Source organism: Melanostigma gelatinosum (assembly GCF_949748355.1).
Source record: "Melanostigma gelatinosum genome assembly, chromosome: 21".
In the NCBI taxonomy this organism is placed as follows: domain Eukaryota; kingdom Metazoa; phylum Chordata; class Actinopteri; order Perciformes; family Zoarcidae; genus Melanostigma; species Melanostigma gelatinosum.
The window spans coordinates 9,604,077-9,629,212 of record NC_136654.1 but is presented as its reverse complement, the minus strand read 5'-3'; the positions used below and the strand labels follow the sequence as shown (position 1 = coordinate 9,629,212).

General features: G+C 44.0%; 1 protein-coding gene across 7 annotated transcripts in view; it reads left to right on the top strand.

Moving 5' to 3' along the window:
• exoc6 (exocyst complex component 6) overlaps nt 1–25,136 on the top strand; it is a 72,799-nt gene that overhangs the window by 28,882 nt on the left and 18,781 nt on the right. The window contains exons 16-21 of one of the 7 annotated variants that reach the window (XM_079293476.1): nt 5–114; nt 269–380; nt 465–599; nt 4,071–4,250; nt 5,036–5,065; nt 24,063–24,204. In XM_079293476.1, the coding sequence (XP_079149602.1) occupies nt 5–114; nt 269–380; nt 465–599; nt 4,071–4,250; nt 5,036–5,065; nt 24,063–24,204 (709 nt within the window). Of the gene's footprint in view, nt 1; nt 115–268; nt 381–464; nt 600–4,070; nt 4,251–5,035; nt 5,066–24,062; nt 24,205–25,136 lie in introns of all 7 variants that reach the window. The other 6 variants (XM_079293471.1, XM_079293470.1, XM_079293474.1 and 3 more) reach the window with 6 other exon arrangements.

Sequence of the window (25,136 nt, the reverse complement as noted above, 5' to 3'; positions counted from 1 at the left end):
GCAGCAGGACTTTCCAAAGAAGCTGCCAATGTCCCAGTCTGTCCCTCAGATCTACACACAGGTCAAAGAGTTAATTTATGCCAGCCTCAAGTTCTCCGAGTCGCTACACCGGAGGTTGGTCTCATGAAACTATTCCCATTTTTTCACTTTCAGTATGTTGAGGTGGACACTAGAACACCTCTACAGTTCCTCCTGACTGTTTGCCTTTGTGTTGTGCAGCTCGAGTATATCTGGACTTGCTAGTTGTAAAGTTTGTTTGTGTACCCAGTTCTACAGAGATTGACGACATGTTGCGAAAGTCAACCAACCTGCTGCTGACAAGAACGCTCAGCAGCTGTCTGCAAAACCTCATCAAGAAACCTCACATAGGACTGACTGAGGTAGGAGCAACACTGCCGTTACTAATCATCATCCACACCAAGAAGTAAGTAATTTAGTCTGACGTCTCCATCTTCTTCCTGTAGCTGGTGCAGATCATCATCAACACCACCCACCTGGAGCAGGCATGCAAGTATCTGGAGGAGTTCATCACGAACATCACCAACGTCTCCCCCGAAACAGTGCACACCACAAGACTCTATGGCTTGTCCACGTTCAAGGTAAATGTGGATTCTTCTTTGTGTTAATCATACACTTTGTTGCCATATGTTGTGTTTTGCATTTCATTATTTATATATATTCTAAATCACACAAAATGACCCAAAGGGTGCTGCTCGGTACATTATGTCCTTTGTCCTTGGTGCTGAAAAACAGTTCCAAGACCAGCCGGCAGCCTCCAGTTCGGAAAAGTAAACTTAAACTTACATTCTCTCTAGTGTCCAGCAGGGGGCGACTCCTCTGGTTGTATGGAGTGGTCTCGTGTGACGTCACAGTTTAGCTGTCGGCCATGTTGGAGTACACACAAAGCCACTGGCATGCACGGCTGAGTCGCATAACCTATCGGTGGTGAACTTTTGTGCTGTCTTTGGTTGTGGCAGCAGAGCTGTTAGAGACAATAAATCATTCTTTCGTTTGCCAGCGGTCATTACACATCAAGGAAATGACACGAAGGAGCTATCCAAGCGACGTCGCGAGAAATGGCTGTCACGCATCTCTCGAGATATAAAGGAATGGAATTTGGCGTACACTAGAGTGTGTGCGGATCACTTTATAAGTGGTCAGTGATTTTATTTACTAATTCGTTTGTGAACAGTATTTAATAAAGGAAATATAAATTAAACTTGGACACGAGAAGGTTACCGAAGCTTCATCGGCCCGTGACAGCAGTCGGTACCAGAGACGTGTCGAGCGTGTACAACAGGCGAAACACAGAGATGCAGCCTCAGCATTGCTTGATATGAGTTTAACGTCGGATCATATATATATATATGTATATATATATGTATATATATATATATGTGTGGGGGGGGATGAAGTTAGGAGTTAGTTGAAAGTGAATTCCTACACACACGCACACAATGACATGCACGTACAATGTAAACAAACACACGTGTCTGTTTGCGCTGAGTAAACATTGAATATTGCTAAATATCGGACCAGATCTGTATATATTTAACCTCCCAATGACGAGATGAGAATTCTCCACGACCGTTGCTTTGACGTCTCGGACCCATCCACTGACAAACTGATTATAAGCGTCGAGCCCTTTGTAGCACTCCAACTCGTCTTTTGTGTGAGGACTCGGGGTGTTCACGAGATACGCGTAGATGTTGGCGTAGTTTACCGATGGAAGATAAGTAGGATCGGCACTGAAACCATCTGCACTCATCGTATAGGGATCCAAGTTACCAATAACCTTCAATTTGGCCAGGTAGCGAACCTTTGATGCACTATCCAGTGATTCAAAGTATTGTATTTTCGCCGCACTTCCTTGTTTACGCGCCGCCATGTAGGATCTGTATGTACTCCAACATGGCCGACCGACCTCGTAACTAAGGAGATCGTGACGTCGGTGAGACCACTCCATTGAAGTCTATGAGAAAATGACTCTACTTCTCTCTTGATTTATTACCTCAGTAAACATTGTAAACATGAGTTTATGGTCTCAATCTCTAGTTTCAAGAGGAGCATGCTTTAGGGTGGGCTTACTGTGATTGACAGGTTGTTACCATGGTGTTGTCCGCTCTGAGAGTTTTTTTCGTATTAGAGTGTTAATCCTTTTACAGTGTTTTCAGTTCATGAAAGTTCATTGTAACTTCTTCAGTGTTCGGTTGTACTTCGCTCCACATTCTCGTGTCATTTCCGGTTCCAAAAAAACAAAATGGCGACGGCCAAAATGCCAAACTTCAGCAATCTTTTTATCAGAATTATGAAGTTGTGCCGATGCTCAATAATTGTGGCGCTGGGCACACATGCACAAGGCAACAGCACCAGAGCAGCTGTCATTACACCGTGTCATGGCTATTTATAGCAGTCGTACCACTCGTTCATCACATGTGAGCCGTCATTACTGTGATAGCTCAATCCTCAGAATCAGCCTTACAGAGCTGCACAATTCAGGACAGAATCAGAAGAGGATTGACTTGGAGATGACTGCTCAAATGTGGTAAAAAGAATAATACAAATCATCACTCATAAATATTATTCAGTGAGTTTTATAAAAGTGCCTATGAAATGTTACAGATCGCTGGGTAGACTAGATCAATTATAACAAAATCAAGAATCAAGTGTGTGTGTGTGTGTGTGTGCGTGTGCGTGCGTGTGTGTGTGTGTGTAAGTAAGTAAGTAATGGTGCATGCATGGTTTTTGTGCGTTTCATGAGCGAGGACGCACGAGAACAGACTTCCAGGAAGTGTGTTAACGGCCGACACGCCTCTTTGTTCATCAGCGTTAGGGTTCTTTTAAAAAATATCTCTGGAGTTTCATACCAGAGTGAAGACAGATCAGAGGTTAAACTCAAGTTTTATATTTGATTAGGTTTCTGATTCAACATCTGGTCTAAATATAAGTTCATTGTAGTCTGAACAACAAAAGGATCACAAACAACTTTCTTCATTTATCAGAAAGTTTTGTGTTTTCATGATCTGATATTTCTCTGAATAACTTTTATTATGGAAACAATTAAAGTGAGAGAGAGCTGAGAGATGAAACACTTTTTACATCATTTATCATCATTCAGTCACGTGAGGCTGATCATTCCTGAGTGTCGGGTCAGATGAGTTCTATCATTTAAGTTTAACCTGAAACATGGAGCCTAATAAATTAATTACAGTATTTGAGAGAAACAACAATCATATTCTGGGTTATTTAATAATGATGTCAGAATCTGAATTTCAAAATGACAGATGCAAATAATTCATAAATTCTGACGTAGAAATCGATCCTGCGCTTAAAAACAGGACAGTTTTAAGAGGTAACAGGCTACAGAGAGAACCACCTAAAGTGTCTTTATTAGTTATTAGCATTATTAGTTTCTATTCTTAAGTACAGTGATCATGTGAACAGACACAAACTTTTCAGAAGTCTCTCCAGCTGTTAAAGCCGACTGACAGCTGAGATCATCTGATCCTCCGTCATCAGAAACAGACGTCGCTTCACGTGATGCAACTGAGGAAAGGACGTCTCATGTCTGTTCAAACATATTTCCTCGTTCCTCTCTCCTTGCATGGTTTCCTTGCGTCTCTCCATGCATCCCTGGTGGGAGGGACTAAGACGCAAGGAAAGGATGCAAGTGAAGGAAACGGGGATGCAATTAAGAGACTTGGGATGTACTCAGTCTTTTTTTTCTTCCATTCATGAATCTGACAGTATTACAGGATTTCAATGCTAAATAGGTGGAGTGCTTTTTTAAGGACTTGTTGCTCTTCCAACAGTTCTGGATCAACTTTAAACTAGTTGGGAAGAAGTGACAAATCCAGGCTTGTATCAAATCACTAAATGTAAAATCAAGCTCACTCAGCTATCCACGTTGGCTAACGGTAGCATGACGTTACTGCTAGCCTAAAGGTTCTTAGATTTGCTAAATGATAATTCGTGTCTCTATTCCTCAATGACTAAAGGTACAACTGTATTTAAAACTGTATTTAGTACTATGAAGTCTTTCAAAGGGGCTTATGGAATATATTTCCCAGGATGCTCGTCACGCTGCAGAGGGAGAGATTTATACCAAACTCAACCAGAAGATTGATGAGTTCATCCAGCTGGCAGACTATGAGTGGGGTATGGCTGAGTCGGACGGCCGTGCCTCTGGATACCTCATGGATCTCATCAACTTCCTGCGTTCCACTTTCCAGGTCTTCACACATCTCCCGGTGAGTCTGATCCACCACACACTAACCTGTGACCCGTTCAACCCGCCACCTTTGTCGTGGAACTGTGGGACAGTGTTCATGGTTTTTAGACCCATTTGATCGGCTTTGAAATGGTGTGCTGCAGTTTTGAATGTGTTTTTGTTGATAATAGGAATGTGATCATTACTTTTTTAAATGTATTTTCCCTAAACCCCAACTGTTGTTTGGCTACATGTTGATCACATCCCTATTAGATGTGTGTGCTGTCTGACTGGACTGATGTATGGTATGGTTGTGAAGTTGAACTGAGTATGTGTAGCGTTGGTAGCTGTCCATATGCATGGTGACTGCGCTGCTACTGACTTGTATACTGCTTTTGCACACTGACATTATTTCCAGCAAGACCCATTTGTTGATATCTAAGTGTGGACAACTTGACCACTAAATGTGTGTTGGCCCATCAGCTGACATATACAGCTGGTTCAGCTCCACTTTCAATGGGCCACGTGCCTGCTCTTCTCCTACATCTCTTATCATGTCCTGAATGAGTTCTAGCTTATTTTCATTTTTCCAAGACTGTCTCCTGTCCCCCGATCCACACCCCTGGTAATAAACAGTACTGTAACTAATTTGTTTTACTAGCAGTTTTATTCCTTGATTCATTTGACTTGTCAAGCATGCGAGATATCTCCAGTTGAATTTGCCTCCTCTTGTCCATTTATTGTTGCCACATTTCTTTTCCTGTCCTTTCCCTCTTTCCCTTCCCCTCTGCCATTTTTGGTTGGTTTGGGGGTGTCTCTGCTCAGAATAACAACAATGACCATGCGTCGATGTCGGTGAGTATTCCTGCCTTGCTGTTCCAACACTATGCTGCCATTCTACGGGCAGAGGGGAGATGAAAAGCATGCTTATGTTTGACTGTAGAAGCTCCACTACTCCAGGCTTGTTGGTTCTTCTGGCACCTGTTGTCACCCTTACTGAGGACATTAAAGAATAATCTTCACATTTGCGTCTTCGCAATGAATATACCGTAGTCGTCCAGAGGGACTTTGAGTGAGAGACGACCAAGCAGCAACCACCACAGCTGACCGCTAAAGCAGCAGGGGTAGGTCCTCTAATGGCTGCTACATTTTGCTGGCCAAGATTATTCACTCATCTCAAGTCAACGTCACTCTTGTAATACAAAGTCAATATTGTTTTCCCTTGACATGACATGTCATTCAGTGACTAATCTTGTGTTATTGTGTCTTGGTTATATAAGCGGTTTGGTTTCAGAGGCATGATTTCAGAACAAAAGGCTACGTGTAGTTGTTATGAAATACTTTTTCAAAGTCGTGCACAATAGCAACTGTCATCGTGTGTGACAAAGTAATTACAACTCAAAGCTCCACTTAAGATCTTTTTCTGAGCTTTAAACCGTATTTCATTGTCTTTGATTTTGTTGTCCGTGTCACACATAACGTTCCAGAAAGACTTCCCTGCTCTAGTGGACTCTTAGGAACCTCACGGCATCAAGGTCCTTGATAATTACATACCATGTTCTGTTTTCAGCATGATGGTATGTGGCATCGGGCCAAGGAATCTAACATAAGGGATTCTGGGTAATGTGATCCCTTTGAGAAGAGGTGTGCTGCTTTGCTTTCATACAATATCATGGTGCAATTATTTAAAAGTCACCGATTTCAAGGCACCAAGAGTACAAGGGGTTTACTTTTAAAACAACACATTTCCACGCTATTCAGTTGGTCTTTGTAACGATCTCTGTCCACATTAGAGTGTAGAAACGCTGATCTTCTCTCTTACCATGCACTACAGCCAGCTTCCTGTAAGGACGAGGAAAGACAGTCTAGTTGCTCTGCTGAGTCTTAGCTTGTTAAACCGTAATTTGTCCAAACTCATGATATAGTTGTTCTCATTTACATATTTTTCTAAAACTGAACAAATAAAACCAGTGATTTGACCCCGCTCAGGAACGCTACCAGTCGAACGGTAACTTTTAGGTTGCAGCACTGAGACATCAATTCAATCACTATTTTACAATTGTCGTCCGACCGATGAACATAAATACAGTTCATTGGTAACAGCTGTGCTGTGTGATTGGCTCTTCCTATATTTACTGCTACACAGCCCACGTCAGGCTCATTTCATTGTTTACTTTAGGCAAGGCAAGTTTATTTGTATAGCACATTTCAACAAGGTAATTCAAAGTGCTTCACATAAAACCATAAAAAGCATCAAAACATAAGGAGATTTAAAAACAATTAAGAACATTCATTGCATTAAAACATTCAAAAAAATGAATAAATAAATGAATTTCCCACGTCTACACTACAACACCAAGCTGACATCTTGGAGACTACTTTCAAAAAGCTCAGTTTTCGGGTGTCAAATACGGGTGTGTGTGTGTGTGTGTGTGTGTGTGTGTGTGTGTGTGTGTGAATAGTCCCTGAGGTGGAAACCAGTCTATGCAGAGTCAGCAATTGACTTTTGTGATAGAACAAACTTGCAGTCAATAGGCTGAGATGTGATACCAGAGGACAGACCTCGTTGCTGCCACACCATGTATCACTGCTGTCCGTCTGCCGCTCATTTGTCAGCATGAAGGATGTTAGAAGGGATGCTGTGGAGCTCAAACAAAGGAATGCCAGAGATTATTCTTTCGTTTTCCGAAGCTAAACACACATTTCTTATATCAAACCCAAGAAAAACGTAGCAAGGTGCCATCAGTGATTTATGTTTTTTACTCGCATACCTTTTAATAAAAGGACTCGCTGACTGTCTCCTCAGTGTTGTTTTTAATCAGGGTGATAATCGGCTGTGCATTTTCCTTGACATTGGGGTCACCACATCATCCCTTGGTTTGAGAGTTTTGCATGGGTATCGGTGAGAATGGATTGTGTTGAGCTGCTGTTCTGTTCCTGTTTCCCACAAACTCTTATTTACAGATCCATTCAAAGTTACTGTTAGCGTTTGACACTTGAGGGAAGGTATCATTTATAGAAATTCCACAAACATACCTGCTCACAAAAGGAGCAAAATCAAGAAAAAACACCTCAAGTTGTTGAAACGCTTACAATTGTTATTTACTTTGGAGTTGTAAACATGTTGCTGTGGAGTGTTACATATGTAAAGTTGTTGATGGAGTTTGTTGTGCCTTACCTGCATGTGTTGGGCTGTGGTTTGTGTTTTTTGTGTGAATGAATAGCACTGTAAGTGGTTTCATACCTTTCAGTAACAGATTGTGATGGTTTATCATATCCACGGTAACATGAGAGTCCCTGCCATAAAGATCTCTTTAATGAGATGGATGGGTTGGTACAGCAAGCTTTCAACCAGACGGCCAGGGTTTGTGTCCCATGTGACAACAACTTTTTAGCTAACACATTAGCTAACAAAACATACTCAACTTGCGTCACGTACGTAACATAATTAACATGCATAACTTACGTCGTGTACGTAACATAATTAACATACATAACTTATGTCGTGTACGTAACATAATTAACATACATAACTTACATCATGTACGAACCATAATTAACATACATAACTTACGTCGTGAACATAACATAATTAACATGCATAACGTAAATAACTTGCGTCATGTACATAACATACATAACTTACATAACTTACATCATGTACGAACCATAATTAACATACATATCTTACGTCGTGAACATAACATAATTAACATGCATAATGTAAATAACTTGCGTCATGTACGTAACATACATAACTTACATAACTTACATCATGTACGAACCATAATTAACATACATAACTTACGTCGTGAACATAACATAATTAACATGCATAACGTAAATAACTTGCGTCATATACGTAACTTACATAACTTACATCATGTACGTAACATAATTAACATACATAACTTACGTCGTGAACATAACATAATTAACATGCATAACGTAAATAACTTGCGTCATGTACGTAACATACATAACTTACATAACTTACATCATGTACGAACCATAATTAACATACATAACTTACGTCGTGAACATAACATAATTAACATGCATAACGTAAATAACTTGCGTCATGTACGTAACATACATAACTTACATAACTTACATCATGTACGTAACATAATTAACATACATAACTTACGTCGTGAACATAACATAATTAACATGCATAAAGTAAATAACTTGCGTCATGTACGTAACATACATAACTTACATAACTTACATCATGTACGTAACATAATTAACATACATAACTTACGTCGTGAACATAACATAATTAACATGCATAATGTAAATAACTTGCGTCATGTACGTAACATACATAACTTACATAACTTATATCATGTACGTAACATAATTAACATACATAACTTACGTCGTGAACATAACATAATTAACATGCATAACGTAAATAACGTGCGTCATGTACGGAACATACATAACTTACATAACTTACATCATGTACGTAACATAATTAACATACATAACTTACGTCGTGAACATAACATAATTAACATGCATGACGTAAATAACTTGCGTCATGTACGTGACATACATAACTTACATAACTTACACCATGTACGTAACATAATTAACATACATAACTTACGTCGTGAACATAACATAATTAACATGCATAACGTAAATAACTTGCGTCATGTACGGAACATAATTAACATACATAACTTACGTCATGTATGTAACATAATTAACATTCATAACTTACGTTGTGTACGTAACATAATTAACATACATAGCTTACAACATGTACGTAACATAATTAACATACATAACGTATGTTGTGTACGTAACATAATTAACATACATAACGTAATTCAGATACATAACATAAATAACATACATAACGTAAATAACTTACTTTGTGTACATAACATAATTAACATACATAACCTATGTCATGTACGTAACATAATTAACATACATAACTTACGTCATGTACGTAACATAATTAACACACATAACTTACGTCATATACATAACATAATTAACATACATAACTTACGTCGTATACATAACATAATTAACATGCATAATGTAAATAACTTGCGTCAAATACGGAACATAATTAACATACATAACTTATGTTAAGAATGAAGAACGAGTTAACAGACTGAGATCGAGGCGTTTAGCTCAATTCAAGCAATAACATTTATTTGTGACAGAAGTATTATGTCCAGCAGTTAAACGTGCACGGACCCTAGCAAAGGCAAAGAGTGCAAAAGTGAAACCTAAAAGCGCTTATACAGAGTAAGCAGGCGTGTCCATCTGGTTCCCCTTGTGGAGCCATTGGTCAAAATCAAAGCAGAGGCGGATTTGTTTTTAGCATTCAAATAGCCTGATGGAGCACTGGGCAACTTCACCCACAATGGCTCACGTCTGGAACCCGCCTTCTCTGGAACGTCAGTGTGTGTGAAATGTTGATGTACAGCATATTGTTAACACTTAAGGTGCTGAGGAAAAAGGAAAAGGGTGCAGTTCTAAAATATTTTGAAGTCTCTGTGTGAATAGATAAAAAGAGCTCTTCTCCTACTCTAAGATGGCAGTTTCTGCCCTAATCTGGTGGTTTAAGCAAGCGTTACTTTCAGGGCCACTGTATCTGTTCCTATCGTACGAACGGGTGACGGAATGCCCCATTCGGCGTTTTTGACCTACTTACAGTGACCTCACAACTCCGCAATATAAGCTTTACAAGTATAGCGCATATTATTTAACAGTGAATGAATATATTTTATTTACAAATCCCCCTTTTCACACCTGCTAGGTGTGAACTTCTTAGACTGGTGTGTTGTCGTCTAACTGGGAGTTAGTCAATGAACGCAACTCTGGTTCTTCTTCCTGGTCCCATGACCCCTCTGGGTCAGGGGCCGGCAGGTCTCCATTCAACAGTGGATAAGCACCATGTGGAGGCGGCTGCCTTTCCTTGGAGAGAGCTGTGGTAATAAGACGGCCTATCAAAGTTCGGAGGCAGGGGATGCAACAACAGCCACAGGTGATGAGAATAGCTAAGAAAACCGCAATGGAAGCCGCTATGGACATGATGAGGGCCTTCCATTTGCCAAACATGGATTCCATCCAATCAGAGAAGGGATTGTCTATGCCTGATGCCGCATGCATTTCTTCCGAGAGGGTGCGCAGACTATTTAAAGCCCGAGTGACCGAACCGTCTGGGGCAGTGTTGTTCGGAATGATGGTACAACACATTTCTCCAAACATTGAGCAGACACCCCCTTTTTCAGCTAACAACATGTCCAAAGCCATTCTATTCTGCATAGCCATGAGAGAGGTCGGCGCGAGTTGTGCGGCTAAGCCTTCCACGGCGTCCCTAGTGAGGTTAACAAGACGCAAGACATTGTAATGGACATAGTTTATGCGGTCCACGTTTTTGTTGGGAGTGATCGGAAAGAAGGCTGCGATTATGGGAATGTTTTCAAAACCTGCGGCGACTTGGTCAGCTAGTTTGTATTCGTTAGGAATGCCTCGTGGGATGCCTATTGAGTCTATATAGGTGGGGCCTCCAGTAAGCTCGAAGGAGCCTGAGGCAACTTCTCTCTTGATGATGTGTCGCCTTCTGCGTTTGGTGAGAGAAACGGCTAGACCGTCCGCTCATGCTAATCTATGACCTATTAGGGTAAGGGGCATTCCGAGTTTGACCATTGCACAAGTTCCGACGGTTTTGCTAGCTTCTATTCTAGGTACCAAGCGCAGGTCTCCGCAGTAGTAGAATAAACCTGCTCTGGCCCAGGGCCCAATGTCTGAGCCATCGCGGGTCTCATTACACCAATCAGGGGAAATTTTGCCCACATTCAGCTGTGGTCTGACTGCTGTGAAATTAAAACACATGTACCTGTTAGCCTGACCTCTCATGGCGGAAAATTGGCCCAATTTTGTTTCATTTACGATAGGTGGAAATATCGCGGCAAGTGTGGTACAATTTGTGGGCGTAGCCGCTAGTCTCGCAGCTTTTCACTATTGGGGGTGTGCCACAAAGATAAACATTATAGCCCCGCCAACCCCTTATATTGCCGTTACAGGTTACAACGTCGCACAGATCAAATGTGTATGCACTGGTGGAACCGGCTGTGTAGTTCAGAACGAGTTTGGATCTACATGCTGTTGTATGGACCAATGTTGGGGTGTTACGTCTTGTTCGGCTGTGAGTCATCGGGGATGGACAGGAAAAAGGGGCAGGTGAATTAGAAGTCTGATTCGGGAAAGGGGCGGTAGAATTAGATGGGTGCTGGTGTGTCTGATACATGGTTTGTAGTCCCCACAACATGAGTGCAGCAAGTATCCCCATACCCACCCCCACCCCCATCATAGTTTTCTTCACCTCGGCGGGGTCTACATGAGGGGCCCCTAGAGAGCGTCTAGACTCTCGGTGCATTTTTCCAAATTAGTGCAAATTTCTCCCAGTGTTCTGGTTGGTACCGGTGCTGGGACACAATGTGTCAGGTGGTGCCAAGGGGCGCCTGATTTGCCCTTGACCTGGACCGAGTGTGAAGTAACCTCCTTCACTTCGTACGGTCCAGTCCACCTGGGGTCAGTCCACTTGCGCTTGTGAACCTTGACCCTGACCCAATCACCTACTTCTATCTGCTTTCCAGCTGCCGCTGCTTCAGGTACTGCTCGAGTCCTCTCGATCTGTTTGGAGAGAGCTTCAGCAAGAGAAGTTAGGGCACTCATATAGTCAGACATTTCAATCTGCTATACATCCAGAGGTGGCATATGACCTCCATCTCTGGGTGGACCTGGCATCGGCCGGCCAGTCATGATCTCGTGTGGGGAGAGATGTGTTTCTCCCCCTTTTCCGGACCTCATGGCCATAAGGGCCAGGGGCAGGGCCTCAACCCATGTTAATTTGGAGCCCGCACAAACTTTGGCAATTTTGGCCTTAAGGGTCTGATTCGCTCGTTCCACCAGGCCCTGAGATTGCGGGTCATAGACTGACCCGAATCGGTGTGTGATTCCCAGAAATTGCTCTACCTGTGCGAGCATGGTGTTGCTAAAGTGTGATCCGTTATCAGAGCGGATGCATCTCGGCACTCCGTAACGGGAATCAGTTCTGTCTGCAGCCACTTTACAACTGTCTGCGCGTCTTCTCTCTTGGTGGGAATTGCTTCCACCCATCTTGAAAATCTGTCTACCATTACCAAGATGTACCGCTTTCCCTGCACTCTGTTCTCTGGTCCCATATCTGTATAATCTATGCTGATGTCTTGGAAACAGGCAGAGGGCACGGGATAAGATCCCATCGGTGTCTTGAATGGTTTTCTTGGGTTGTATTTTCCACAAATTTGACATTCATCGCAGAAGAGGAAAGATATCGCTTCCATGTGCGGATGCCACCATAGTTGTTTTAAATTGTCCAATGTCCGTCTCTTTCCCTCGTGTGTAGGTCCGTGGGCCCCTGGTAGGAGTGCTGCACACAGTTCTGCTGAGGCAACCACTCTGCCGTCGTGGGCTCTCCACAGACCTTCTTTGTCTTTTGAGGCTCCTTTCCGTGTCCATTCGGACCATTCATAAGGTCCTGCTTTCTTTTGATGATCTTTGATGTGTTCGATGGTAAGCTCAGGTGGGCCGGATGTTGGCTTCATAACCATTTGGCGAGGTGTGTAGCCTCCAGTTTTCTTGGCTGCTCTGTCTGCCGCGTCATTACCGGCACTGATTCGTGATCTGATTGTGTCATGTCCTTTGCATTTCATGATGGCCACCCCCTTTGGTAGTTGGATTGCTTCTACCAGCCTTCTCATAGCTGCTTCGTGTTTTATGGGGTGGTCATTTGAAGTGGTGAAGTTGCGTCTTCGCCATACAGGGCCATCGATGTGGGCCGCTCCATGGGCGTAAGCCGAATCTGTGAAGATATTTACAATTTTGTCCGTGCTCCACTTCAGAGCCTGAATCAGTGCTTTCACTTCCGCTAGTTGTGCTGAAGCGGGTTGTGGCAGAATCCCTGACTCCACTGTTTGGTGATAGCCATCACTCTTCTGTTCGACCACTGCATAGGATGCAATGTTCCCTTCTTCTCCTTTGTAGCAGCAACCATCCGTGTACAGCCAGGCCTCAGCTGTGAGGTGGGGAGTGTTCTGGAGATCCGATCTCAATTTGTTTTCTTGTACTGCAACTTCCTCGCACACATGTGGTTGTCCATCCGTAAAGTTAGCCGACATATTTCTTGTGGCTGGCACAAAGGTGATGTGTGGCATGGTGCAAGTGTGTTGAATCTTTGTTTTCCTTGCGGCACTGAACGTGAATTCTTTACTCATCAGAAACGCTGCCACGCGCATGGTGCGTGTGTACTTCCAGTGGATGGCCCATGACAATATGAGAAGTTTTTTCAATTGCTTTTGCCACTGCTGCAACATATCGTGCGCACGTGGATTGACCATTTTCCACAGCGTCCAGTTTTGATGAATGATACATCAGTACCTGTCTTTCACCCCCCTTTTTCTGGAAGAGTACAGCATTGAGTAGGCTGTCTCTTTCAGAAACATCCAGGTGGAATGGTAGGGAGTAGTCTGGGGACATGAGTGCGGCGGCATGTGCAAGTGCTTGCTTCAAGTGGGAGAAGGCTGCTTCAGCCTCTTTTGTCCATGTGAGGGTGGCAGTAAGATTTCTTGTGCCCACTTCCTTCAACATCTCTCTGAGAATGGTGGTGTTGTTGGTGTAGTCTGGGATATGGGCTCGTGAGTAGCCTGTTAAACCCAGAAATGAGAGGAGAGCGGCAACAGTGAGCGGTTGGGGATGTTGCAGGATGGTGGCCCTGTGCATGTGCGACAGGCCTTGACCGTCTGATGAAACATTGCGACCCAAAAACAACACTTGGCGTCTGGTGAACTGTACCTTTGAACGTTTGACCTTGTAGCCCTTTTCGGCCAATAGAGTGAGGAGTCGGACAGAGGTATCAAGACAGAGAGCAGCTGACGTTGCTGCCAAAAGCAGATCATCGACATATTGAATCAGAACTACGCCTACTGGGAGGGCGAGGTCAGCAAGATGAAGGCGTAAGTGGTGGTTGAATAGACCTGGGGAGCACCTGTAGCCCTGGGGTAGGGAGGCATACGTATACTGCTGATTATTAAAGGTGAAGGCGAAGATGGGCTGAGAGTCTTTGTGCAGTGGGACACTGAAGAAAGCGTTGGCCAAATCAACTACTGTGAAGTGGGTGTGTGCAGGGCTCAAATTGCTGAGAGAGAGATGAGGATCTGGAACCGGATGACCTGTTGGAACCGTGATTTCGTTCACGGGGCGGAAATCCTGGACCATTCTCCAGCCTTTTACTCCTGCCTTTGGAACCGGAAGTATGGGAGTGTTGAACTCTGATGAGGTGGGGTAGATGACTCCGGCTTGGAGCAGGCCTTCAATCGTTGGCCAAATGCCTTCCAGTTGTTCTTTTTTCAGACGATATTGGGGTCTGTACACAGGAAGCTGATGTGGGTCTGTGAATGTGACTTTGATGGGTTCCGTGGTCAGGCGGCCAACGTCATAGGCCCCTGAGGTCCACAACCTTCCTGGGACCTGAGCCAAACAGGCAGTTGTAGCTGGATGATCTGAACACGATTTGCCATGGTGACGAGGCAAAGGGAGGTGCTCCGGTAATGTGTGTTCAACAGTGTCAGGGGCTGTCCATCTCCACATGGTCTCCTCCTTGGCTTTGAGCAGACCTTCTGTAGGGGTTGGTTCCCATGTGAGAGTTAGTGCTCTCTTGATCATAGGTCCCAGACCTCTGGCCTCATGGCCAAAACCAACAGCCATAGTGACATGGGGTGATGAGTCCGCATCTAGCTGATACCATGAGCGAAGGAAGGGAGATAGAATGACTCTTGATGCCACTCCTTCTTGGCCACAAAAGATGTGTAGACACTGAATGGTGGGTCTAAGGTGAGACATGTTTTCATCCCAGTCTTCTGTGTAGGGGTCGTCGGGATCTGGTGTGACATTTAGAGTGCAGTGGACGTGGTCCAGGGGAGTTTTGTATGGGAAAAGCTGAGTGATTTTTGGTTTGAGAATGTTAAACCAGTATTGGATGGCAGGGGTCTGGGGGCCAGTTTGAAGACAGCGTAGCCAGTAAACTTCTACATCTGTGGGGGACACCGTCTCTATAGCGGGAGCAAGGGAGAGAATGCGTACTGGCATGGACAACGTACTAGTTGGTGGGTTGGACGAGACATGTACACCCTCTTGGTTCAGCCAGATGCTCAGATTGAGGCGAGTCATCAGATCGCGTCCTAGCAGGTTGACTGGGCAATTTGGAGCAGAGAGAAAGCTGTGCGTCAGGGTTGCATCTAGAAATGTGATGGGTAGAGGGGTGGTGTAAAATTGTCGAACTGGAGTGCCAGAGACTCCCACCACTGACACAAACCGGTCCGACAACGGCTGCGTGGTCATCACACTCGAATATGTGGCTCCAGTATCGACGAGGAAGATGTGATCCTGTCCATTTACTGAGCACCTGATTAAAGGTTCGCTGGTGAGGCCGAAATGTAGAGTGTGTGACTCCAGTGGTTGAGGGGCGTGTCAATAGGGAGGGCTGTTGTAGCCTCCAGGCCATTGTTGTTGACTGTTGGCCTGTGTGGCATGGACCCCGCCTTGGGGACCATGTTCATCGTCCCAAGGAGCCTGTTGGGCCCCTTGCTGAGGTCTTTGTCCGTCATAGCCATGTCCGCCTCCTCCTCTGGAGTATTGTCCTCTTCCTCTCTGTGTCTGCTGTGGCGCTGCACTGCAGTGTCTTGCGAAGTGTCCCGGTTTCCCACAGTTGTAGCAGAAATAGGACGCTTCTCTGCCTCCAGGCTCTCCTCTTCTGGCTCCTCCTCTTCCACGCCATTGGCCCTGAGGGACCCATGGGCGTGACTGCTGACATCATAGCCATCATGGCCTCCAGTGGGACAGAGGGAGTAGGTGCCGTTGGAGGTGGAGCCGGTGCAGGTTGGACCACCAGCTGTTGTTGCTGTTTAGCCTTAGATTTCGCGCCGGCCTCAGCCGCGTCGTGTTCTTTGAGTTGTTTCTTGAGTAGGGCCTTCTGCAAGGTCTTAATTTCTGTGTCGCCAACCGCCTCAGTTTGAATGTGCTTAGAGAGGTAATGTCGGAGCTGGGCGTTCCACATGTCTTGTGTCATTGCTTCTAGGCCAACCACTGCGTCCATGCACTGGCGAGGTCCATCAGGGAGGCCTCGTTTAATCATTGCACGCCATAGTGCCACTGTGGTAACGCTTCCATCATGTGGCTCTCTGAAGGCCTGGCGCCACACCCGTTCTGCTCTGGCCAGATACAGGGGTGGAGACTCTCCCGGGGTCCAGATGAATGCTGCCACTGCGCCTTGGTTCACTGGAGTGGGGAACTTGGTTCTGAGCTGCTGCCACAACGCTGTACGATGTTGATCAAAGGGGTCGGTATCTGGTGCCGCACCAGCGCCTGCCATGTGTAGTAGGGCAGTACGCTGGGATGGGTCCAGACAGCGGGAGAGAAGTGCTCTCAGGTCGCCCACTGCTAGCTGGCGGCCAGCAGTCAAAGCTTCCGTGAGCTCAATCCACGGATCAGCTCCTGCATGGAGGGATGGAAGCTGTTGTATCATGCTGGTCAGAGCTGCAAACCCAAAAGGCACAAATTGAACACGCTGTGGTTGGGCTAGAGTGGGGGCTGCTCTCAGGGGATATGCACCACGAACACTCTGCTCTGTTTCTTCTCGTTGGTGCTGGCCCTGAGACCGAAGTTGCATGGCATGTTGGGAGAGTGGAACTCCAGTCCCTGTCTTGAAGGGGAAAACTTCTCCTTGTAGAGTGCCTGACACCGCATACATTGGCACTGCCACCGGTCTGTCACAGTGGCTGGTGTGGGCTAGAACTGAGTTCAGAGTCTGTTGTAGCACTTCCGCCTCTGTTAGCAGGACAGAGAGCTTCTCCAATGTGGTTGGTCCGCTTGGGTTCCTTTGTGATGGCTGTCTTCCAGCTTGAGGATCATGGTACAGGTTGCTTATCACATAGGTCTCTTCTGAGTGCATGGGGAAAAGTGTTGTGGCAGCGAGGTCGTCGTCAAGTCGCTGAATGCAGCCCTGATCGAATTGTCTCTGTTGCTGGGCCTCTGTTTCATTCTCTTCGGGCTGCTGGCCTCTCTCTGTTGTCGCAGGATCTTCTTTGTCTATGGGGACTCTTGTCATAGCTCTTTCCAATGTTCTCACCCTCTCCATCATGTTTCTCATCGCTCGCTCTGTTGAGGTGGAGCTTGTGTCGATGGTGCACCCTTCATCCAGGGACATCTGGAATGCTCCTGAGCGCAGTCCTCCCTTTACTGTTCTCACCGGTGCTTGTATGAATGGATTATTATGGGAGAATGGGGGAGGAACCGGAGCAAGTGCTGGATACAGGCTAGTTGAGGGTGGGGGAGGAACCGGAGGAAGTGCTGGATACAGGCTAGTTGAGGGTGGGGGAGGAACCGGGGCCAGAGATGTTTGGCTCGTTTCCTGTGCAGCCTTTTCCAGACCTACCGGGGCTTGAGTGGTAGGGGTGACGTCCAGGGGGTTGATGTTGAGTGACAGACGGGACCTGGTTTTTTCTTTTCTGGTTGGCATGTCCACCTGCATCCGATCTGTCATGGCCATCCCTAGTGCCATCATTGCCACTCGCTGTTCCTCTTCTCTGTCTTTGCGGGCTTGCTTCAGTGGGTTAGCGAACCCCCATCGCTTGGTTTGATTTGTCATTTGATTTCTCTCTGCAGTCTGTGCTTGAGCCACTCGTTTTGTCAAATCGTTCAAGAGCCGAAGGTTGTTGACTGATGGAGGTAGTGGACTGGCCGCCTTCCACCATCCCTCCTCTTGCCATCGTTTCATGCATTTATCCCAATGTGTCTTGTCTCTTTTCCATGCAGTCCTGCCTCCAGTCTCTGTTACTGCTTTTTCCAGTTTTGCACGCAGTACTTCTGAGTAGCCACCAGATGGAGCCACAGCTCCAGCCATGTCTTCTTGTGTTCTTCTTCTTCTTCTTTTTTTCAAATCAAGTTTTTTTTTTTTATTTATTTATTTATTTTTATTTCACATTTCAAATTTCAAATTTTTCAATATAAAATGTTTGGATGCAGTACTCCCGAATGTCCACCAGATGGAGCCAAAGCTCCTGTCGAATGTTCTTCTTGCAGTTCCTGAAGTACCCACAGAGGGAGCCAAAACTCCTGTAAAATGTTCTTCTTGCAGTTCCTGAAGTACCAACAGAGGGAGCCAAAGCTTCTCCCAAATTTTCTTGTGCAGTTCCTGTAGTGCCACCAGAGGGAGCCAAAGCTTCTCCCAAATTTTCTTCTGCAGTTCCTGTAGTGCTACCAGAGGGAGCCAAAGCTTCTCCCAAATTTTCTTCAGCCCTCTGACCTTGGCCTAGTTACTACACTCCCTAGAGCTGCACCTGCTTCTTATCTGCAATTTTCACTCCCTTTTTCAGTGTCTCTCTGACTGTCTGAATGCCTGCTCTGTCTTCGCTCCTAAATTTGTTGACGGTCCCTATGGAACACAATTTCCAATAAATCTGTAATCTTTGTAACTACACCAGTAAAACTGACACGTATATTAACCCTCAGCTTTCCTCTTCTATCCTCGTGTTCGTGTTTCTGTGTTGAGTGCAAAATTTGTGTCTCATGCGTGTGTTCTGCTCCACTGACCGTCAATCACTGGCAAACACACGAGCCTCTGCACACTTCAACTCCAAATCTCAGCTGTCTCTCACACATGTACGCTTCACGCAATCACTCTCATCCATACCAAATTGAAACCATACACTGCCGTCACTGAAATACGCACAAATCACATATGGATCTGTTCTTATAGCGTTTTCACGAGCCCGGTCCCGAAGGAAATGGATACCTCCCTGAGATATTACTCAACACTCAATCGACCATACACTGCCGTGATTCCACAAATAATCACACACAGACCTCGTCAGGGAAGATCTATTGATCTTATTGTTTACAGTGTACGCCTTGTGCGAATACGGTCCTGAAGGAAATGGCGATATCTTGTGCTACAATTGAATCGATGTCTTCCCAGAGTACATCTATGCTGCATGCACAACCATACACTGCCACTTCTGCAATACTGGTACACAAACCATCAATTCACCTCATCAATTTAACCTCATCAATTTATTTTTCTCAATTAAAATTCTCTGGATGGATCTTCGTTTTACAGTATACAACATGCATGAACGTGGTCCCTTTAGGAAATGGCGTTTTGCAGTCTCCAGACACACTACTTTCACATCAGCGTATTTCAACAACAATTTCTATATACTTGATCCAAACCTCAGTTTGCAACTTCGCATAAATCAACAGTGTGGCCCGGAATTCAGTCTTTCAGACCGTCATTGGTCAGCGAACCGAAGCTTTCGCCACGGCTGTGTAACCTCTGAACAGTCAATCAAAGCTTACGCGGTGAACACAATGGCAGCTTATACAATGTTAACAACCATCAATTTCTGTTAGATCCACTCACACACATATTCTATGCTAAAAACCCCCACTGCTGTAATAACAATTCTGTCACAATGCTCCATAGTTTATCTTTAGAAATTTAGTCAATGCAATTCATTACTCACACTCCAGTACTTCTGATCAATTCAATTTAGTTTTTTTCCTATATACAATCTGCAGAATTCATTTAAATAGGCTCTGCTTTACCTTTTGATTCAGCGCGTTGTTTGATCAGTTTCTCAGAGTTGAGCAGAATGGCTCCGGTAGGCCTCCGGGCTTCCCAGCCTCTCGGGAATACGCCCTTTTTTCTTTCTGTCAACAGAAGAAAGTCTGTTACTCGATGAAAAAACCACTTGGATCGTTATAACCATCCTCTGCTACCATGTTAAGAATGAAGAACGAGTTAACAGACTGAGATCGAGGCGTTTAGCTCAATTCAAGCAATAACATTTATTTGTGACAGAAGTATTATGTCCAGCAGTTAAACGTGCACGGACCCTAGCAAAGGCAAAGAGTGCAAAAGTGAAACCTAAAAGCGCTTATACAGAGTAAGCAGGCGTGTCCATCTGGTTCCCCTTGTGGAGCCATTGGTCAAAATCAAAGCAGAGGCGGATTTGTTTTTAGCATTCAAATAGCCTGATGGAGCACTAGGCAACTTCACCCACAATGGCTCACGTCCGGAACCCGCCTTCTCTGGAACGTCAGTGTGTGTGAAATGTTGATGTACAGCATATTGTTAACACTTAAGGTGCTGAGGAAAAAGGAAAAGGGTGCAGTTCTAAACTATTTCGAAGTCTCTGTGTGAATAGATAAAAAGAGCTCTTCTCCTACTCTAAGATGGCAGTTTCTGCCCTAATCTGGTGGTTTAAGCAAGCGTTACTTTCAGGGCCACTGTATCTGTTCCTATCGTACAAACGGGTGACGGAATGCCCCATTCGGCGTTTTTGACCTACTTACAGTGACCTCACAACTCCGCAATATAAGCTTTACAAGTATAGCGCATATTATTTAACAGTGAATGAATATATTTTATTTACACTTACATCATGTACGTAACATAATTAACATACATAACTTACGTCGTGTACACAACATAATTAACATGCATAATGTAAATAACTTGCGTCATGTACGGAACATAATTAACATACATAACTTACATCATGTACGTAACATAATTAACATACATAACTTACGTCATGTACATAACATAATTAACATGCATAACGTAAATAACTTGCATCATGTACGGAACATAATTAACATACATAGCTTACGTAGTGTACGTAACATAATTAACATACATAACTTACGTTGTGTACGTAACATAATTAACATACATAGCTTACAACATGTACGTAACATAATTAACATACATAACGTAATTCAGATACATAACATAAATAGCATACATAACGTAAATAACTTACTTCGTGTACATAACATAATTAACATATATAACCTATGTCATGTACATAACATAATTAACATACATCACTTACGTAATGTACATAACATAATTAACATACATAATTACATCATGTACATAACATGATAACATAATGATAACATAATATATAATCAGTGTGTGTGTGTGTGTGTGTGTGAGAGAATGTCCTTGAGCCTTTTGACATGGAAGGAAAAAAATATAAAAATAATAATTAAAAAACAACAAACCAAAAAAATGAAAGAAAAAAAACAGGTAAGTATGTGTGCATATGGATGTGCATGTCCGTGGGTTTCAATTGATTGTCAGGCAAGAAAAACAACAAAACAGAAATCAACAATAGTAATAAATACACAAAATATATATATATATATACTATACATATTTCAATATTAATAGAATGGGTGGTGTCACGTTTGCAGAAACATAGTGAGGGATGACCAGGTGGACTGGTGTTCTGTTGTATTGTATATGATGGATGAGGTTAGATTGTCCATTGAAATATATTCTGTCATTAAGTTTCTCCAGTGTGCGATGTGTGTATTATTCCTTGATTTCCAGTTCATGAGGATAGTTTTCAGGGCGATAGTTAGGGCCACAAGGAGTAATTTGCGGTTTGTTTTACTCAGATGTATTGTTGAGATGTCTCCTAGTAAGCACAGTGAAGGGGATAAAGGGACGAGGCAGCCCAAGAAGACAGACAGTGACTCAGTTATTTCTTCTCAAAAGTGATGAACTGGTGTGCAGTGCCAGGTGGCGTGAACAAAGCTATCCGGGCTGTTTTGAGTGCAATGTGGACAGATATCTGACGTGAATCCCATTTGAAACATGTTTTGCCCGGTGTAATGAATTCTGTGAAGTATTTTATACTGTATTAGTTGTAAATTGGCATTTTTAGTCATGAAGTAGATGTTATTGCAGATTTGGTTCCAGAAATCAGCATCAGGAGTGATGGACAGGTCTGATTCCCATTTTCTTGATGGTATGGATGATGTTTTGTCAGACTGTGATATTACTCTACATATTTTTGAGATTAACTTTTTTGAAGAGGGAATATTAATTAATTCTGAGGTTGAGGGGGGCAGTTCTAGGTTAGTGGCCTTAATGTTAAGTTTGGATTGAACGGATGATTTGAGTTGCAGATATTCCAAAAATAGATTGATCCTGATGCCGTACTTGGTGTTATTGTTGAAGATGTGTTATTGTTGAAGATGTGTTTCAGATGAGTAATGCCTTTAGCAGACCATGTGTGGAGACTTAGAGGTGTCTTGTGACTTAGAAAATCAGGGTTGTTCCATATGGGAGTAAAATTTGAAGGTGCAAAAGTGATGTTAGTGATTTTGTGGAATTTCCACCAGGCTGTCAGAGTTTCTGCTATTGTTAGTATATTGAAACAAGGATGGCGTTTGATAGATTGGCTTAAAAATGGTAAGTCAGAAATCTGAATGTCCTTACAAACTGTCTGTTCTATATCTAACCATGTGTTGTCTGATTGGCTGGGGTGGATCCATTTAAGAATGTATTGAAGTTTATTTGGTAGAGAGTAGTGAAAAAAATGTGGAGCTTCAAGTCCTCCTTGTGTTTTTGGTTTTTGTAGAGTGGCCAGTTTAATTCTTGGTGTTTTATTTTTCCATAATATAATTAACATACATAACTTATGTCACGCAAATAACATAATTAACATACATAACATGATTAACAAACAACTTACGTTATGTACATAACATAATTAACATACATAACTTAGGTCTTGAACGTAACAGACCTAACATGTGCATCTAACTTAAGTTCCAAAAACACAAAGGACTTTTGCCCTGGAGCCCGCTGTCCGTGCCCCGTGTGAAACCAACTTATGTATGTAAGTGGACTTGCATCACATACGTAACATACTTAACTTATCATACTTCACTTAAGTTGTTTCAGTTAACCAAAGTTGCCTAAACCTAACCAAAGTAGTTTTTTTTTATTCAGAATGTTAACCATGCAGGGGCCTATCCTGCATGTTGAAAAAGTACGCGTTTTTCACATCATGTCATTTTGCATTGCTTTGAGCACCATGAATACAATCCCAGTCATTCATTGTATTGGCGTTGCATCAGAAACTTCAATGACAACTTTCTCAGTTTGAATGACCTCTATGGGTAGATACCACTAGGACCAAGTGAAGACATATTCCGGGGATTTGGGGTAACTGAAACCAGACATTGTTAAAATCAAAGATGAGAACCAAATCACCTATTCTTTTTCTACATCTTATTCCATGCATCACCCCTCTTTCACTTGACAACTGCACACATTAGTGGTTCCTGCTTCCAGGACATAGCTCTAACCACTGATAAAGTCATAATGGAGGTCATCAACAACTTGTGTACCACCAAGCACCTACATGCTCTGTCTTGATGCTTTTGTCTACGTCTTACATGCATTGTATCTTGCTCCAGTCAATTAGTCATTGTCATTGGCTGTTGACATTGCAATTTGTATCGACATATGCAGGATGTCGATAGAAATCACTGTTTTAAAAGCTTGATGCACCTTTCCATCGGCACTGATGTAAACTTTAGTATACATGGTGCAGAGAAGGTAGACTGTGTCTGCAGTGAGTGTTGCCTCCCCAGCCCTCAGTCTTGTGCTGCTCTTGCTGAGGCTGAAAGGTCTCTTGGCATGTATGCAGCAGCAACTCCTGTTTTGGTTTGTTCGGGGTTCAAAACCAACTTGTCTGGTTGGCAATCAGCTGTTCACTTTGCCCGTGTATGCCACACTCTCAGACAATATCTCTCTAAAAGTCAAGTGGTCTTTCCCCAAATAGGCATGCTCATTCTCTGCCCTTCTCATCCCCATCCTAATCTCTCCTACACCTTTCCACCTTTCCCTCCTCTTTTGCATCCTCTCATCCTTCTCTTCCTCCCTCCTTTCCCCTGTCCTTTTCTGTAGGGTAAAGTGGCCCAGACGGCTTGTATGTCAGCCTGCAAGCATCTGTCCACATCACTGATGCAGATGTTGCTGGACACAGAACTCAAACAGATCAGTATGGGGGCCATTCAGCAATTCAACTTGGACGTCATTCAGTGTGAATGTAAGTACACATATATGTATCGTTCATTTTGACTGATGAAAGTATAATTGGAAGGGTTAGACCAGCGGTTCCCAAACTTTTTAGGCCACGCACCCCCTTCTACATCCCGACCGGGTTCACGCACCCCCAACCCCCCCCCCCCCCCCCCCCCCCCCCACAGACACACACACACCTTAAAAAAAAAAAGCAACAGAGCCGCATAAAAATCGGACGAATGAGAGAACAGTTTGCTCGCGCGTGGCGTTTGTTTACAAGATAAAAAACACAAAACCTCTTCCTGCACCGTGCCTTCGAAAAGGTAACGGACGTAACGTTACGAAGGTAACGGACGATTGGCCACATCTGTAGGCTCGTCTACTTGCAGAGAGTAAAACTCACTCTTCTTCACGCGACCGACTAATGTAGCCAGGATGTCTTCGGACAAAGCATCGATGCGCGCGACAGTGTTGTTGGACACCGGGATCACGTCCAACTTTTTCGCTTCTCTCTCTCCAATCATACATTCCACCATCTCTTTAACATTTTTCCCTCTCCACCACCGCCTCTCCTTCTCCCTATTACGCGGTCAGAATACTACCACAACACGCCGCCTGTCTCCGGCAGAAATGCGCTCATACACACACGGGAACAACACCGAGTTGTAATATATACCTCCATAACACCCCGCCACTCTCGGCTCATACCTCCGCAGCAACGAGGCACATCACCCGGTCACAATACCTCCAGAATGTCCCCCGGGTGAAATCCGGGACTTGGTTTTATGGTTCCGAGTGGCGGCGCTCACCCGTTGGCGCTGGGACGCGAGGTCTCCAGCCGTCCCCGCCGTGAGGCACCCGATCGTCAGGTCTGTCAGCCCTCGGAACAGGCCGCGGGTCAATAACTCGTGGGTGGCGGGGCAGAGGCGAGGCAGATCATAGAAAAAGAAGTATGGC